At 43.8% G+C, this 19,303-nt stretch overlaps 1 protein-coding gene across 2 annotated transcripts in view; it reads right to left on the bottom strand.

The window, feature by feature from the left end:
• Window positions 1-19,303, bottom strand: part of VPS16 (VPS16 core subunit of CORVET and HOPS complexes) — a 78,056-nt gene that overhangs the window by 26,346 nt on the left and 32,407 nt on the right. For both annotated transcript variants that reach the window (XM_085882663.1, XM_085882662.1), the window contains exons 8-16: window positions 15,419-15,474; window positions 14,614-14,706; window positions 11,614-11,708; window positions 10,923-10,999; window positions 10,619-10,750; window positions 9,926-10,053; window positions 8,852-8,887; window positions 7,846-7,954; window positions 4,240-4,377 (exon numbers count right to left, since the gene is read on the bottom strand). In XM_085882663.1, coding sequence (XP_085738789.1) covers window positions 4,240-4,377; window positions 7,846-7,954; window positions 8,852-8,887; window positions 9,926-10,053; window positions 10,619-10,750; window positions 10,923-10,999; window positions 11,614-11,708; window positions 14,614-14,706; window positions 15,419-15,474 — 864 coding nt within the window. The remainder of the gene's footprint in view (window positions 1-4,239; window positions 4,378-7,845; window positions 7,955-8,851; window positions 8,888-9,925; window positions 10,054-10,618; window positions 10,751-10,922; window positions 11,000-11,613; window positions 11,709-14,613; window positions 14,707-15,418; window positions 15,475-19,303) is intronic.

Here is a 19,303-nt window from a genome sequence, read left to right as displayed (position 1 = left end):
CGCACTATCTCAGCGCGGGGGGGAAACAGGGGGGGTATTGATGCTCTGGGGAAAGAGGATAGCTGGCTTGCTTGGGTCCCGCGACGAGCGACTCCACTGCACCCTCGACCGCGTTCCCGGCTTCTCCTCTCTGCAGCTCCCCGACAGACCGCCTCTCCTCCAGACCTGTCTTGACTGCTGCTGCCACACTTCGCCGCCGCCGCCACGACTCGCCCGAGCCCGAAACAGAAAAACCTCCACTCCAACTCGAGCCCGAAACAGAAACTCTTCTCCAACTCGAGCCCGAAACAGAAACTCTTCTCCAACTCGAACCCGAAACAGAAACTCTTCTCTCACTCGGGCCCGAAACAGAAACTCTTCTCTCTATTCGCCCCGCGCTCGGCACTTTATAGTCAGCAGGAGAAACCATATGCAGATTTTCGGATCAGGATCGGCTCGGGGGCGGAGCCACGCTCGCCCATTGGACGGAGGAAAAGTGGGCGTGAATCATTCCTGATCCGCGAATCTGCATATATCGATTCTACTCCGACGCGCCTGGAGGCGGGGCCAAATCGCCCCGCGCTTAATGATTGGAGGGATCGGAAGTGGGCGTGAATCATTCCTGATCCGACCTCTCTTTGGAAAGGCCGCTTTTTGCACCCGAGGCTCGGCGCGCACCCCGCATGAGGCCAGGACAGCCTGACGCTCGGCGTTCACAAGCGGCGCGGGAATGGCCGCAGAAGGAGAGGTGAAGGTGGTGGAGGGTCTAAAGTGGTGGTCCCTGGCCACGGTGACGCTTGGAATGGTGGTGATGCGATGGTTGCGAGAGCGGGTTGTGAAGGTAAAGGCCGTGGCTGTTGGCATTGTTGTTGTTGTGAAGCGGCGTTGCGGTTGGTGGTTGTTGTGTGATGGAGATTTGAGACGTGGTTGGTTCAAAATAAAGATAGAACAGAAAAACGGCTGTCTTAAAGGGTCGCAGCCCGAATGAATGACATTTATTCCCTCTAAACAGCGGGTTTGGGCCTAACTACACATGTACTTACAGAGATATCTCACCTACGGGACCTGAATGGTGGTTTGCGAATTTCGTCAACCACAACAATATATATATATATATATATATATATATATATATATATATATATATATATATACATATATACATACACATACATATATACATATATATATATATATATATATATATATATATATATATATAAATTGTTACGAATTTCGGCTCGTCCGGCGTGCGATCAGCCACGTAACTCGAATCGCAACGCGTCGCCCACCGGAATGGACAATTCAGTCGTGACCCTCCTGGAACTACCGCCAGGAGCCAGTCACGGGTGGGGGTTTAACCTCACCACGATCGTGCCAATTGTCCACCCGCGCAGGATCGGGTTGCTTGCCAAATTCGACCTACCTAAGTACCTGCGCGAGTGGTCGACCGGGCGATCGTACCTCGCCGCAGGTCGACTTCGGACACGAACCGCTTAAGCGGCTCGTTCCGTGCTGCAGGGATAACCGAGCGGAGTTATCGTCGACCTCAACGGTTCAGATTACTTATCGGGTGTTTCAACCCACTACAAATCCCTTACGTGATGCAAGACGGAACTTTCAAACGAAGGAAAGGACGCAACGAAACGGGAAACAGTTCAACAAGTAAGCACTTTATTTCACACACACACACACACAACACACGCACGTAAGGCAGTAATGCAATGTGCAGCAAAAGCAAAATGCAACAAAAGCAAAAGCACTACTACCGACTATAATTATTTAGAACACTTAAACAATTATACTTGTCGGGACTCGGCGCCACATCATTCATTCAAAATAAACAGGAAAGACCTCCCCATAGGCAGGGAGGTAGACGGGGTCCGTGGACCAAATTTGCGCGGAACCTGGAGGAGCGGCCAGGTCCACGAGACCGAAAAGGTCTTACCCGCGTCCTCGTGACGCGATGGCGGGCAAGCCGCAATATCAGCGCAGCTGCGCCCCGACTCCGTGCCCCTGGCGTGGTCGGTGAGCCCTCTCCGGCATGCTCCGCGCAAGCACGGTTTGGTCGGCACCACAGTTAGGGTGGGGAATGAACAGGGCCACCGGCACTATCTCAGCGCGGATGGGGGGGGGGGAATTGTTGATGCTCAGGGTCGAGCAAGGGGAATGGCTGGCTGGCTTGGTCGCTTGTGAAAGCGAAGGTGGCTCGAGTCCAGCGACGAGAAGACACCAACCACGATACGAGCCCACCGACGAGACGACACCAACCATGAGACGAGCGACCCCCACACTCCAACAACAAGTTTCACAGAGACTCACGTCTTTTATAGACCGGGGGAGGAGCCTGTATGCAGATTTTAAGATCAAAACGCGATTGGAGGCGGGGCCACGCCACCCTCTGTTCAGCCATTGGTGTGGCAAAAAGGGGCGTGAGCCTCTTTTGATCTGAATTCCTTCCCGAGAGGAATTCGCATTCATCGCGCTTGGAGGCGGAGCCACACCGCCTGACGCTCACCCATTGGATGGAGGAAAAGGGGCATGAAGCCTTCCTGATCCGAATTTCTCTCCCGTAAAGAATCCACATTCATCGCGCTTGGCTTGCTGCGTTCGGCAGCAATCACCGAACGGCTTCGGACAGTACGACGTTCGGTGTTGACTGGTCGTGGGGTCGATGGTTGTGGAAGGAGAAAGGCGAAGATGGTGGGGGGTTTGCTGTGGTGGTTTGGTGGTTGGCGGGCGTCGTTTGGGAATGGCGGTGAAGCGATGTTTGCGGGATGGAGTTGTGGAGGTAAAGAGGCGAAGATGGTGGTGTTTGAGTTGTTGGCGGCTTAATGGTCCAAAATAACGATAGAGAAAGAAAAATGGCTATTTTAGCCCGGATGCAGCCCGGATGAATCACACATATTCCCTCTAAACAACAGGTGTGGGCTAACTACACATGAACTTATCGATACGTCTCACCTGAGGACCCTTTATGGTGTATTGCGAATTTCCACAGCCGTAACTATATATATATATATATATGTGTGTATGGGTGTCCAAGGGGTTTTGTTTTACTCCTACCTGGACGGATGGCTAAGCTTCTCCCCTGAAGGCCTACGGTCGAGACTAGGAGATTAATGCGCACGCGGGAAGGGGGCGCAATGGCAAAGGGGTGGAGCACAGCAAGGGGTGGGGGGGAGGGGTTGTACTCGAACCCTGCTACAAATACATGGATATAGCTTCTTAAAAGGAACACATTTAATGGAAATAAACAAATATTTACAAAGGACAATAATTCAAAAGGTAATGATAAAAATGAAGTAAATACATCCGACAGTCGAGGCGCCTCTTCACACAGACTCAAATACAGACAAAGGAAAAACAAAATAAAAAGAAAACTCTTCCTTTCTGGTGTTCTTGTACTTAGCTTGGCCTCGAGCTGGTCTTTGTGGAACTTAGAATTAAGGCGCTTCTATTCGCACATGCAGATGCGCGCAACAAAATGGCACCTCGTTGCTTCTCTCGTAGCGGGACAAACGTACGCCAGGCAATCCGCGAGCGGCACTCCACACCAAGGCTCAGAGACCCAGTGCAACGGCTTCGTGCGTCGATCGTCCTCACCGATCCAACCAAGAGCCAAAGGGCAACGTCTTGCTTCACCACACGCTCACCCTGTACTCTCGCCTCTCCAAAAATGCGCAACCAACCCTTCCTCTTCGATCACGCCTCTCAATCCTCCGCCTGCGGGGCGTGGCTTGCTCGCACGAAACCCTGCCTGCTCGGCTAGCTTCTGACGTCATGCCTATCAATCATCAACCTTGGGGGCGTGACTTCACCCGCCAACACCCTTGGAAGCGGGCTTCTGCCTGCTCGGCATGTTTGCTCATTTCTCATGGTTTTGGTTATAAAGACATCGGGAAAGTCACAGGGGGCAATTACATACTGGGGAACCTATTCTTGCTCCCGAGCTAATCAACACCACACCACCCCACCGTGTGGTGACACGTAACACTAAAGCTCACAGGTTCCCTACTTAGTTACATCGAGATGCCTCCTACACGTCCACAGATCAAGCAACTCCACACAATGCTATATTCCCGATTAAATTCCTCCATCAACTCCCACAACCATAACAATATTTATATAAATATATACAGTGTGTGTATGCATATATATATACACACACACACACACATATATGTATTCAAATGCATTTGTTGCACATCCACTTCCACTTGAGCCACAAGGCACAGTTTTACACTCCTTCATACATACCCGGACAGCAAGCTCCGTGCGTCCCATATCTGTCGCCCTCGCTGCCACCTCCTCATACGATATTCCAGCTGTGTCTCCAAGCCGCTCATGGATCAGTGTGGGCAATCGTTCCTCATCCTCTGCCTTCATGGTCATGACCTGGGAATAGACCAGGTAACAAATGGCCATTACTTTTCCCACAATGTTCAACAAACAAGACAGTAAAAATAATTAACCAGGCACAGAGGCATTGTGGCTAGAGCCTCCGCTTGAAGTCTGGGAGGTCGGCTGTTTGATTCTGACCCTGGCAGATTCAGACTGAAGTCTTAAAAAAACAAAGTTGGTGTTGCTTGCTCACTTGATGCTTCGCATTTTTTTGGAGAGAGCACAGGTAATTCCATGGGTTGGCATCCCTTGGGGAGGGAGATTTTTCCCAAAAGATGCCATGATGATTCCAGTGAGAAAAGCACCACCACGAGATAGTGTTGCCTGCACCCAGTGTATTCCAGGAAGAAACTTCCCTCAGTGTCATCAGCCGTGTTTGTCAGAAGTCAAGTCCTGTGTTGTGTGCATGTGTGAGTGTGCATGATTGCTCTTCAACGGGCCTTAAACTGTTGAAGAAAAAAAATTGCACTCCTACCTCAAGTAACACAAGGAAATTACACACAGGTGGAGGCCATTCAGCCCATCATGCCTGCACCACATCAACACCACACTAATTTATCAAAACAAGATCAAAATAAGAAAATGCAATACGTTTTGTTTTTTTAAACAAGTGTTTGTGGATTTTTTTTGGAGTTTTAGTAGTTTCTCTATTTTTTTTAATTTTCTTCCAGGGGAGGGGGTGTGCGCTTGGTTAAAAAGCACACAACACTAATCACACAACACCCCTTGACGAGCCTCCCACCAACACTCCCTCTGTACACATGCACACAATCACCCATCAATGCTCAAGCTACTTAAAAGTCCTATCAACATCCCTGTACTCTGCCATCTCCATAACTTCCAGGTAGCTATCTAATTCTAATTTAAACTTATCTACTGTTTCTGCAGCCACTGCCTTTCCAGGGAGGCCATTCCATGCATTAACTACTCTCTGAGTGAAAGTCCCCTGCCTTACTACCATCTTAACTCTCCTCTTCTTTAATCTTAGGCTATGGCCCCTGGTTCAATCACTGTCTGCTCTGTTGAATAATTAATCTGCATTTATTTTATCTGTACCTTTCATTATCCTAAACATCTCCATAATATCTCCTCGTAACCACCTCCTTTCTAGTGGATAAAGCCCTGTCTCCTTCAGCCGCTCCTCATAGATGAGTCCAGCTAGGCCCGGAATCAATCTAGTAGCCCTGCACTGAACCTTCTCCATGGCATCTATGCCATTCCTGCATTGTGGTGACCAAAACTGCACACAATATTCTCCATGTGGCCCTCACTAAATTCCTGTAGAATGTTAACACCACCTCTTTTCATATATAAATGATCTCCCTCCGAATACAGCTTAAACCCCTGTTTGCTTTACCTCAAGCTGCCTGGCACTGTGATGCCTGCTTACCTCCCGTATCTATTACCACCCCCAGATCCTTCTCCTGTGTGAAACACTCCAAATTACCCCTTGCATCATGTCACCTCTATTTTCCTTATTCTTTCCCATCCCCAAAATCATTACCTGACAACCCTTTGCTTTCAGCCGCTTACCCAATATCCTGTATCTATTTTTCAAAACCTCTGAGTAAACTTTCCCTACATCATTCGCACCGAGGTGTACCACAACCAATTTCTTCCTGCCATGACCCGATATAATATTGTTTACCCTACCTTCAATGTCCTGAACACCCGCTCCTTCAAAACTGCACAGAATTCTACGTATGAAGAATTCTATGTATGATCCTTCCGACAGAATGAAGAATCTACGTTATTCAATTGTCTCATCACCCACAAAAACTGTCTACCATACCTCATTTCTACCAATCTCAATTGCTGCACCTTCATGACTGCCTGCACCCACTGCACGGGCACCACTGCCTGCACCCGCTGCACCGTCACCACTGCCTGCCCCCGCTGCACACTCTCGCTGCACAGTCACCACTGCATGCTATCGCTGCACAGTCACCACTGCATGCTATCGCTGCACAGTCACCACTGCATGCTATCCCTGCACAGTCACCACTGCATGCTCCCGCTGCACAGTCACCACTGCATGCTCCCGCTGCACCGTCACCACTGCATGCTCCCGCTGCACCGTCACCACTGCATGCTCCCGCTGCACCGTCACCACTGCATGCTCCCGCTGCACAGTCACCACTGCATGCTCCCGCTGCATCGTCACCACTGCATGTTCCCGCTGCACCGTCACCACTTATAATATCCTCAGCAACCTCACCCCACAACCGTAAAAACATTATCTACAAATTTCTCACATTCTGCTACTTGCTGCAAATGATCTATCCGTTCCTTCAACCTCGAAATAACCATCCTCAAGTGGGCTACTTCCTCACACTTCCTCCAACAATAAGAACCCTCTGCTTCCCCTATTGTTGATATGGCCCACATTGATCATCTATCACATTTTATGAACTCCTCTTCCTTTGTCCTTCGGTCTCTGTTTATTCCCTTTTTCACCCCCATACTCCCAAGGCCCCAACAGACTTAAACACGTAACTAAGCACAAGGCCTCCCTCTGCTTCTTTCAATAAACTAACACAATACCCGCTAAAACTGTTATGAACACAACTACAGCTTTATAAAGACAGTCCCACTGTCCTGTCACAAATCACAACAAAATACGCAAAACAACACACAAAAAACACTTCTTGTTCTGGTCGAGCTTACACAGTCGCTTGCAAACTCCAGGAAGTGACGTCTTCACAGTTGTTGTTGGTAGTTGGAAATTTATTTATTTATTTCTTTTGGGGGGGGGTGAAGGAGGAGATACATCCTGCTTCAATTTTTTGAGGGCAGAGGGGAAAAGGGGAAAAAGGACTGAGCTGACGGTCCAGACGCAACAACTGGAAAAAGGAAGCAAAAACGAGGCAAAAGACGGAGGGCACGTACACTGGACTGTCACAGGCAGACCCGAATGAGACTGAGAGACAAACCAAACGATTCAACACAACAGGACACGATTTGGGACAGAAAAGTTGATGGAAAACACAAATAACAAGTAGCAAACAATTTGTCAATACAGTATTTCAAGAAGCCTCAAATTGGCAAACATGTTTCATGTCAGTATCTTAGTTTCACACAAAATCTGTTCAACAACGGGGGTAGTTTTAAACCGATTCTCTCCCCCCACCATCCCTCACAAAACAATATGATACAAATGGCACAGGGCCACCAGTTGTAGACAAGAAATAATTCAATCTCATGAAAAGTTGAGAACACTGTAGTTATGTTTAAGTAATGTGCTGTATCAATGGTGTTATTCATGAAAAAAAGTTTTTATTACTTGATAAATGCACCGAGAGAGAACCAATAAAGCAGATGCAACTTACAGCATACATTAAAATATTAAAATTTGATTTGGGTTTGTGCTCATTCACTGAAGCACGTCATCTAACTTGTCGGCCACAGTGAAGGTTCGGTCATGAGAAATTCCAGTCCAAATGTCAAACAGTTCACACTAACCTTGTAACAGGCCCAGTGCTCAAGCACGCGACTGCGGCCCTGCTGTTCAGCTAAGTGAAGCAACTCGCACACACGGATCGCCAGTGGGAACATTCGTCGTTGCACGAGCCTGCAAAACCACAACACCACCATACTTGTGGATAAATTCAGCACTAAGTGCCACCACACAGATAACCACATGCAATCATTCAGATAGCCACGCATTGCATCCTGCTACAGCAACACTGAACCAGAGAGTTGGTGTCAAAGCCACCCAATGCTCGCCTGTTTATACATTTATCGTTTTAAAAAGACTAGTCTAATAATATTTTTTATAAAGTATTGCAGTGAAGTCTGATCCAAATAATTTTAAAGCAATGTATGTATTTGTATATTGTAATCAGTAAAAAATAGTGTGGTAGATAAAAACATTAGAAAGGAAATAACTTGCACCAAAAACTTTAACATTTTCACGCTCATGCCGGGGGTATCGCTATAGCTCTCTGTTCTTCAAACAGGCGAGCTAAAAAATTTTTAAATCATTTGTCAATTTCAACTTCACTACACCAATAGTATACCCCAAAGGAACCTCCATGCCAAATATTAGCATCTTAGTACACATATTAAATGAATGGCAAGCTTCTAAATAACTTGCACCAAACACTTTAATGTTGATGTGCTGCAAAAAAGTTAAGTTCAAAACAGGTCAAAAATTTAAAACATTTGAAATTATTTTTTATTTCAACTTCACTACATCAATAATATACCCCAAAGGAACCTCCATGCCAAATATCAGCATCCAAGTACACATATTAATGAATGGCAAGCTTCGAAATAACTTGCACCAAAAACTTTAACATTTTCACGCTGACGCTCACGCCGGGGGTATCGCTATAGCTCTGTTCTTCGAACAAGCGAGCTAAAAACCACTAATGACAAAGATAGCCCTGCGCATCACTCCACACATATTCACAACCACAGAACATTGAAATAAAATGTACCAGACAGCACATCAGCAAAAGCTCACCTATCCACCAACACAGCCACCGTTAGCTGCTGCAACCTGCAAAATCACGTCAAGGCCATTCGTTTGGCTGTGATGTCAGTGTGACGCAGCCGCCTTCTTTCCGAGCTTGTGATGCCACACACATTTTGCCAAAGGGCAATCATTCCTGCACTTACGTGCATTCTCATCCCATTACCTCGACCATATGCATGCTCCAAAGCTATAAATCATGTTTTTCCTCTGCGTCCATGTCCCTGTTCGAATGTTCACTTTCACACCTGGTTACAATTTCACCTTGGATTTCTTGTTTAAGTGGAACAAGAAGCCTCATGCTGTGGATGGTATTCGTTGTAATCAGTGATTTTGGATGCATATTATTTTTCCTTTTGCCATTCTCAGTATTGCTAAAAGCACGAGACTTTCCTTTTGTAAATAAATAACAATAATAAAAATAGGATCGCTGAAACAAGAATGCAGCACGACACGTGTCGAGAGAACGAAACATTCAAATGCAAGTGTAGCATAGCACCATGGCCTAAGCCTAATTTATTGAGTGCTATGAAAAAATTGTAAGGATTCGACCTTGCGTGGGAATCCAGCAAGAACCACGTAGCTCATAAATGAGCACACCACCTTCGGACATCTACAAAACCTCCATACCTAACAGCTACAAAATAAAGGCACGCTTAATGTTCCCTTTATAACCGGAACATGAACCTATCATGGAGATTTGGTAAGATGCTCATCAGATGTCCATTTGCTCTCATTAAAAATCTGAGCTTTAGTTAAGAGAAAAAGGGAGGGGGGGGCATGACTGTCTTATCATTTTCCTCAAAAGTAATTAGGAATGCAGTAAACTATAACGTTGAATCATTCGAAGGTAGTGAGCGATCAGTGGATCGGCATGTTGGTAACAAAGAAAATAATCGAAAAAAAAAAACCTTTGCAGGTGAGGTAGAATAAACAACTCGAGAAAACACTGGTGTGTTATATACACCACAAATCACAGTAAATGATTGCACCAAGCATGAGAAAGCTTGTCGATTTTGCTTTGCCATCATGGCATAATAGCCAGCCAATTCTACAAAAGGATACTGTGTGTAAGACAGAGGCAAGCCCACAGTGTAATCACGAAGAGCGTTGAGTAGACGGAGCATGCGACACATCTCCACAAAGTTCTCCGGTCGGTAAGCTTGCAGGAAACATTTGCCAAAAGACGCAGCCTGAAATGAAGTTGTCAACAACACAAGTGAAAGCGCTTTGGTACAGGCATTTTTGTCCTTCAAGACAGCTTTACAAAACTTTTGGAAGGGGAGGATTGATGCAGGTGTACAGATTGTGGTTGAAAATGGAGATAAAACTTGATCAATAGACAATGATGAATTATGCATTCAAGGAAAAGAAACATGTAAGGACAATTTTGAGGAATTGGGTTCCTTTTGGGTTGGTGGTAGGAGGCTGGGGAAGGGATGGTCAGTTCTGCTGCCTTTCCATTGGTACCATTTGAGCACATCCTATGTTGCCCTCTGGGCGTTAAAAAAAAAAAATCAACCACTGTCTGGACTGGCAGCATGTGCAGACCAGACCCCGGCAGATTATTCCCTTCATGAATATCATCAATGAGTCAGCTGAGTTTTCACCAGCATTGTGAGTGACGTAATTCTCATTCTATTTCAAATTTTTTTTTTTTTTTAAAAGAAGGGAAAAATATTTATAACAGACTGAAAAACATTTCCCTTGGTGAAAACACCAGGGCATCTAAACAAACGGTTCAAAAGTACAGCATACCCTCAGCAGAGCTTTCTGTGTGGTGGGTTCATACTCGTATGCAGCAGCAGCGATGCATTGTTCCACGGCACGCTCCAGCCCGGACTTCTCACGGATCTCTCGCAGGTATTCGTCAGCTTTCTGGCTTCCTGCCTATGGAGTGGCAAGTCATCTTGGAACCCGTTCAACACATGAATACGCTCGCATCACATCTCACCATTTATAGCAAAAACACAACCTCTGTAATCAATGCGTTCATCATCTAAGATTGAAATTTCATCTGCAACGCAGTCTTCTCTCTCCCACCCCCTGTACATACACACACCTCATACTCCTTACTGGCCTCCAGAAGCAAAGCTCCTGGTGCCATCGAGCCGATTTGAAACACTTCCACACACGAATCTGCACACAATGCCACAATTATTAGCACATTGTTCAACCCCATCTGGCAAAAAAAAACCATCATCCCAAGTCATCCATATAAAATACAAATGACTTCTGCACCAAAGCACAGTTAAAAAAAAAAAGAAGAAAATAAACACAACCTTAATGTAACTGCCTTTTTAAACCAAAATACAATTCACAAGAAGAGTACACAATCAATCAATCAATAAATACATAAATAAATAAAATCAGAAATTTAATATTAAATTAATGTTGAGATGTCTGGGGGAGGAAGTATGGGGACACGCACAATAAATGGACCAAAGAGTTCTTGGAGGTGAATCGTTTGAGAATTTGGAAACATTCTCTTCAATCAGTGACCTTCGATATGAAGGATCACAAATATCAGGTCTCCCAGACATTTATCAAGAGCAATGTAATCAACACCATCAATCCATTTTGTTTGTTACACAATGATGACCGAAAATTTCCGCCGTTTAAAAGGGTCAGGGCATGGCTGTGGATATCCTGAGACAAACTTTCCCCTTTCTGCACACTTGCATGAGAATAGAGAGAGGTCCACCCCAGAGCTAAACATCCCTATACTTGGCATGATTTTCCTAATATCATACCTGGCACTCGATGCAGGAAGTCATGGGATGTGATATTGAGCACCCTGACTCCATCCATCTCGGGCACGAGGTAAGACGGGCTGTCCAGTGGGTATGTGTCGCAAACAGTGGCATCAAGAGAAATCACAACACTGGAGTAATAAGCACCAAAATTTGAAGATAAATCACATTGCTCTTGCTGCCCCTCTATCTGCCCTATTCAGTCTGTCCTTTGCCTTTGGCTGCATCCCATCTGCATGGAAGTCAGAAAACATCACTCCTGTCCACAAGAACCGAAGGATGCAAAAACACACCCTATACTCATTCTAGGCTCGTGAGCTTACCTCCAATTACAATCATCCGATGGCAAGTCGTTCCTGTTTTCAAACAGTCTGATCTCTGACAATCAGTTTGTATTCCATCCCAGTCTGAACAAACTTCTGTTCCTCTCTCAGCAATGGCTGGATACCCTCAATATCAATCAATAGGGTTGGATGATCTCTGTTGATATATCTCAAGCAGCCTGTGGAGGCTGGAGTTCCCCAAGGCAGTGATTTGGGCTGAATGTTCCATTTCATTTGCAAAAATTTTCTCAAAACATGTTTTCACTTTATCATTATGGAGTATTTTGTGAAGATTGGTGACAATTTTTTTTAATTTAATCCATTTTAAATTCAGGTTGTAACACAACAAAATGGGAAAAAGTCAAGGGGTGTGAATACTTACTGAAAGCACAGGAGCACAATCAGCAAAATTTACACTTTACTTTTAATGATAAATTACCACCTAAAACATCTTGATGCTCATCCATAATATCCTGGAGAGGCCTTTGACGGAGTACACAGTACTGTCAGATCCCGCTATTCGTGGATTCACTATTCGTGGGTCAAAAGTGTGACCTGCTTCTACATTGGCGCTTCTTGTATTTACAGTTTGTTTATTTATTTATTGTCAACACCTCAGGACTGGTCTCCGATATCCACCTGGGAAATTGGAAATCTGCCAACATCACAGCATTACATTAAAAAACGTGCAAAAACAGATCCCCTTAACGACAGCCCAATTAGCTTACTATACTACCAATTATCAGCAAGATCATGGAATCCATCATCGCAGTTGACATAAAATCATTCCGTTTCTCCAACAGCCTCATCTCAGATCATTAATTCAGATTCAGACCTGGTCACTCCACCATTGTTGGGAGAGTAGAAGCAGCATGTCCAAGGTAGAGGCCCTCAATATCAGATATGAGATCAGGGCCGTCTATCTGGACACATCTTGAGCTTTTGATGCAGTCTGGAATCCTGTCTTGCTCGCCAAACTGTCTGCGTATGTCATCCAACGCCAACTCCACTCTTGGATTACTGACTTCCTCCACTCTCTCAGTCAATGTGTGGCTCTCAACAGAACCCTTTCATCTCCTTTCCCTGTCAAAGCTGGAGTACTCCCAAGGCAGTATTTAAGGCCCCACATTATTCCTAATCTTCACCAATGATCCCACTGACTCTGGAAAATCCTCTTTATCTCTCTGTTGACAACTACACTCTCTGCCATGAGATCGTTCATCCTTCTAACAGGCAGGCAGCAGCCTCTCTTCCCTCTCCTCAGACTGACAAAAATCACAAACTGGTCAAACACAATTGTGCTTATGTATCCATATTGTCCACCCCTTGCATTCTCCCTTACCCCTCATCATTACCTGCATCATTTGTTTATCTGTCTGTCTACTTTCTCCCTCCACCCTGCTGTTGGTGTTTCCCATTTTTTTGCTGTTCCCTTTGTTATGTCATGTCCTGATATGTTCTGTGTTATCACTCTTCCAGGAGCCTAGAGTCCCGAGATCATAGAAAAATAAATAAATAAATATATTTTAAATGGAGAACATTTGCAGACCCTGACATTCGTGGCATTTTTCAGGAACGTATCCCCCATGAATAGTGGTGTCTGACAGTACATATACCTATACTAAAGAAAGTAATTATATCAATACCTAACTCCTTTAATAAAACCTCTCGGTAAAACTTTTTTGAAACCACAACAAAATTAGCCATTGTATCTGCTGGAGCCAGCACATACTTTTCATGCAGATCCTGAATATCTTTACGAACATGATGTTTGCTTAACACTAGTTTAGACGGATCGTGTGGGAGTAAGCCTCGACGAACAAAATTTTTTTTTAAATAATAATAAAAAACTTCAACCTCTTGTCCAGGTTATCCACAACCCTGTCAGACCATGTACGAAAACTATTTGAAGATAACCCAAACCTATTACACATTTTACGAACAGAATCAATAATAGAGGATCAAATTCAACTGCATGTTTCCCAACATTTAGTTCTCGTTTTCACGAGATACCTAATATCACCATTACTAACTATTGGAATCTCTACCACACGTCCACACGAATCATACAAAAAGGTGATGAGTTTTTCATAAATCACATTTAAAGTTTCTTCGCCAACAAAGGAGCCTGGATTTGATTCCTGATCATGTTTGACATGCTGATTATTTTATGCCTACTGTAAATGCCTCCTCGATACAAAGCAATTAACGGGGCAGCAAGAAAACCAAGTTAGTAATGAGCTCGCCAAATCTGTCTGGTCTTGGTGGAAGCCCCAACCGGTTCAAAACTAATTAAAAACTGCTTTAATGATGCATTGTAAGCAGCAGTGTGGGATGGGAGAGGGGATGATGCTGCTGCATTATGGGGAATGCAGCACCTTGAATTTGGATTTTCTTTAAAAACAGCTCTCATCTGCATTGAGGTTGGAGACATTAAAGATCCTTAAACACAGTGGTCTAATCTTTTTGAAAGGCACCATGCAATGTCGAACTTCAAACGGCAAACCCCTCTGAAGGATTCATTGATGGTATGGCCCAATTATAGTTGTGCTGGGAATCATACCCAAATAAGACAGCTCAAAGGCATGTACACTCCCTTATCACCATCCTTTCATTAATGCAAGGTGTTTGACTGCTCAATGAGCCGAATACAATATTCGCTTTCCTGGAAGGATATTGAATCTGCAGATCCTGTTTTGGCCCAGCCACAAGCAGCATTTCACCCCACATGGCCACAACAGCAGTAACCGAGCCGTCAACATTGTCACACCTGCTCAGCGAAAAGCCATTCGTCCGTTGGTAGTATATGGCCAGCGACAGTTCAGATAGATAGCAGTTGGCAGTGTTGGGAGCAGGGAATGGGGAAGGGGTAGAAGAGAATTACTAAAGGAATGAACATTATTGAGTTAACATTTCAACCAAATTTAACCCATTTCTCTGGTCCCTTTCTTTTCTCAATGGACATGGTATGGGGGGGGGAGGGGAGACGAACTAAACTAAATCCAACGGTCTTGCACAAAGCCTAGGCAAGCTATTGATGGCATCCACAGGAAATGATATTACGCACAGCCATATGTTGCATATGAAAGAAGAAAACTACAGGAGTAATGAACAAAGCACCACAGTACACGGGAGGTGGGAAAGGAAATAAAGTTATGAAGGCGAGAGGAGAGCTTCGACTTGGTGGCTTTGAAGAGGAAGGGGTTAATGAAGGTTATAATGAGATAAGGCATAAACAAGAGGGAGAGGAGAGAGGAGGGTGAGACACAGACAAACGTCCAAACATACACTCCGGTGATGTTGATCAGGTCAAACACAAATCCAAGACATTTGATGAGCACACATTAGTGGTGAAATTGCACGAGTGCTACTAACTCGAAATAGAAAGATGGATTCCTCCTATGTAAGATTACACAATCATAAATTGTTACAATATTTGTTCCATGATTACAAGGCAGCACACGTAAAGCAGGAACACTTACCATTCCAGCTGTATGGGCCGCATTGGGTTTTTCGTTTCAAATTCTCCGATTTTCTCCTGTAAATAAGACAACCAAGGACATGAGAACTTTTGCCTCACAACAACCTTCATATTCCCCCAAATAGCAAGTTTTAAGGTTATATGGTAACAGTGCACCCTGTCATTGCAACCTGTGGTAGGTTGAAAACCAAAAGGATCAACAATTTGTTGTGGAAGCCAATTACCAGGTAAGTTGCGGAACTCCAACATGCAAGGTTTTTACAATGCCCCAATGGCATTCAAGATATATTCCTAAACTTTAAAGTCGATTAAATTCAACACTTATAAGAGATATCCAACAACTAGCAGGAGTACCTGGCGTTGCCCTGTATATATTTTGTGGAGGCATAAAACACTTCCGTACACCCATGAAGGAATGGGGTCGGGGATCATTCAATATTACCTTTCACATAGCTACAAAGGTGTTGGCACGACAGAGATTTTAAAACAGCCCGTCACGGTCGCCTGCCCAACTCTCAATCGCATGAGATTTGAGGAAACCCCGTGGAATTGCAATTGTGACCATGACCATGAGACCCGAAACCAAGAGATTGCAAAATCAATTTCTTGTACTAAGGGTGGTCACAAAGTCCCGTTCACCCCCCTCCCACCCCCCCCCCCCCTTTTCCATCATTATCCACCCCAGTACGTTTCACAAATATATATATGATTATATATATATATATATATATATTCATGTTAATGTTAATATTTTGGTTTTATGACAACAAAAGTTTTGTGTATTCAATATTTACATTTATACCACTTGTGTGTTGATTATATTCATTTATCAGGTTCTGTGGAGGGGGTAACGGGACTTAACACCCTGTAGATGAATGACTAAGAGGCATTGTAAAAGTGTTACCTTTGAAGTGGGATTTGATGTGATTCATTGAATGGATGCTCGTGAATGTATTGTTGATATTTCTGGGTTAAGTTTGACCCCAATCTATAAATAAGGTGCCGTTCATGATGAAGAATGATGTACCGCTAACTTGGATCACTTCCGGAAGAGGTGTATTTGCATTTAAATGTCTGGTAAGGCCTTAGTTATTTTATAACTTTGTTTATGCAGTTCTTCAGCTAAAATGTAGGGTCGGTAGGTCGAAATATAAATATAAATATAATTTCAAGTTTTAGAAATTATATATTTTTATGATTTTTTTTCGGACGTTCCATGGAAAAGACAAGGGTAGGTGGGGGGGAAATAAATATAAATCCCGGACCAGGAGGATCTAAGAAAACATTGAAGATGGAAGACCATTCAAATGCAGGATGCCCATGTTCACTGTATCATCTGATGTGAAAAACAATAAAGAAGGATTAAAACTTGTTTTTACAATATAGTCTGGCATGTTTTTCTTATAGAAACCTGTTGGATCATCAAACAAATGGAAACAATGCTGAGAAAATTACTGTCCAAGTCGTAGATGTGTGCGTGCAGACCAGTGCATAGTGCTGGATATGATTAAAAAAAGGTGTCTACTCAGAGTCAACATGCTCAAAACAGTCAAACAGAGCCATAACCAGCTCTTACTTTTCAGTGCGCATCTGATCGTATCGTCTCCCCATCCCCATGAGCACATCAAAGGCTGAATATCAGCATCTCGCAGGGAAACTTTGACGTACTTGGCACCGAAATCTTTCAATACGAGCAGCGGTGTACAACTTTTGATGGAAACAAAATCGTCACGATCGAGAGTAGCCTGCGAATCATCCCTGCTGCTGCACTGAATTGATGAAATCGTTCGGCCAGAATATTCGTCGTCAAGATGTTGCGTGATTAAATCACCAATACGGTCACCCGAATTTATACCGCTGACATACTTCTTAACAATTACTTTCGCCCCAGAAACCACAGTCAATCTGAACCACGCTGGCCACTGCTCAGACACCATGACCGAAGACAACTGCACAGTTCTACTGCGTAGCTACACTGTGCAGGTCTACTGCACAGCTCCACTGCACAGTTTGGTTAAAGGTGACTTGGCATTTTGGCGCGTGCATGAAATTATATTTTGAAAATAAATGCCGACGTTTACATTTCGGGTTTTCAAACTTTTGCACCTTCGGCAGAAAATGTAGAAATATAAAAGGCTAAAAATGTGTTTTATATTTATATTTCATTTCGGAAAATATACCGTCGGCGGATCCGTAAACCAAGTTATAAAATAACTAAGGCCTAATTGGTTTGTATTTATTCATATGTATGTGTACTTGAATATAACTGTCAGTAATGAAAAAGGCTTCGGCAACATACAGCTATATATATATATATATATATATATATATATATATATATATATATATATATATATATATATATATATATATATATATATATATATATATACACACACACAGGGTGTCCCAAAAAAATGTACTCACTCTTTAAATGATAATAAATACATTGTTTATTGACTTAGAAACAAGATTAATGGTTAAATGTATAAATGTATAAATGCATGTTTACAAATGTTCAAAGTGACGACCATCACGTTCCAAACACGGCCGATAACGCAGACCAATGGATTCAACAGCATTACGAATCATTTCATTTGGAACTGCAAGACATTGTCTTTCAATTTCCTCTTTCAGCTCATCGAATGTTGCTGGTTTTGAGCCGTAAACCTTATCTTTGAGATATCCCCATAAAAAGAAGTCCATTGGAGTGAGGTCTGTGGAACGTGCAGGGAATTCAACACTACCTCTTCGCCCAATCCATCTGTTTGGAAAAGTTGCTTCGAGATAGGCCCTTACATCACGGTGGTAGTGGGGAAGTGCTCCATCTTGCTGAAAGCAAATCTCTTCATCACCAAATATCTCTTCGACACGTGGACCGGCGGATTCCTGCAGCAAGTTTAAGTAAACATCCCCAGTGACAGTTTGGTCAAAAAATAATGGCCGAGGATGCCCAATGCCGATATCCCACACCACACAGTAACCCCTGTTAAGTTAAAATGGTGTTCCATAGTAACATGGAGATTTTCAGGAGCCCAGTAGGTGCAATTGTGTCGGTTAAGGCCCGGTCACACCTTGACGTTTTTGCCAACGTATGCCGATTTTTGAATTTTTTTTCTAAAACGCTGGCACACGTTGAATACATTATGGGTAAGTTTTGATAACATTGAGAGCACGCTGAAAAACACTGCCATACGTCGTTGTACGTTGGCTTTAAACGTTGTACTTTTCGGTTGTCCTCAAATTTTTTCATGCTTGAAATTTCACGACGTATGCCGGCGTATGACTCACACGTTCCACTACGCTGGCCACAAGTTGTATGCACGGTCTGCGATCGTTGACAGATGTCAACACATGCTACTTGTAAGTTAATCATAAGTTGAGACACGCCGAGGTAATGTTTAGCGTACCCGAAACTTATTTCTAACCTATGATTAACGTGTTGTTGGCACGTTACGCGATCGTTGCCACACGTCGACAGACGTTACTTTTAAGTTACTCATAGGCTGAAAGACGTCGGTATAATGGATCGTCCTTGCGTCAGCGTCCACGGCCACGGCCAGGACACTTATTTGCAGCATTCTTCAAACTTTTCTTCGGCATGACGAGGATGTTCACACTTCGATGTCTAGCTTGGCTATGATTCCAATTGTCCATCGGCAGCGTCTATTTAAAATAGTAGAGTTTGAGCGTTTTAACACGTTCAGAAGAAACGCTTCAAATTTCAAAACCCCAGCGTCAAAAAACAAAGGAGAGTGACAGCAATTTAAATCGTTCATTGTAAACAATGAAAATAGCTGAGTGGTACCGTTTAAGAGTCGTTGAGTGTAAAAAAATCCAATTGTTGAGCGCAAGCGTCTACTTTCAATAGTGGAGATGCAGCCAT

Source organism: Eptatretus burgeri, chromosome 5, assembly GCF_056783735.1.
Source record: "Eptatretus burgeri isolate ZD-2024b chromosome 5, Ebu_testis_v1, whole genome shotgun sequence".
NCBI lineage: Eukaryota > Metazoa > Chordata > Myxini > Myxiniformes > Myxinidae > Eptatretus > Eptatretus burgeri.
The sequence above is the reverse complement of the archived record's forward strand: the minus strand, read 5'-3'. Positions and strand labels throughout refer to the sequence as shown.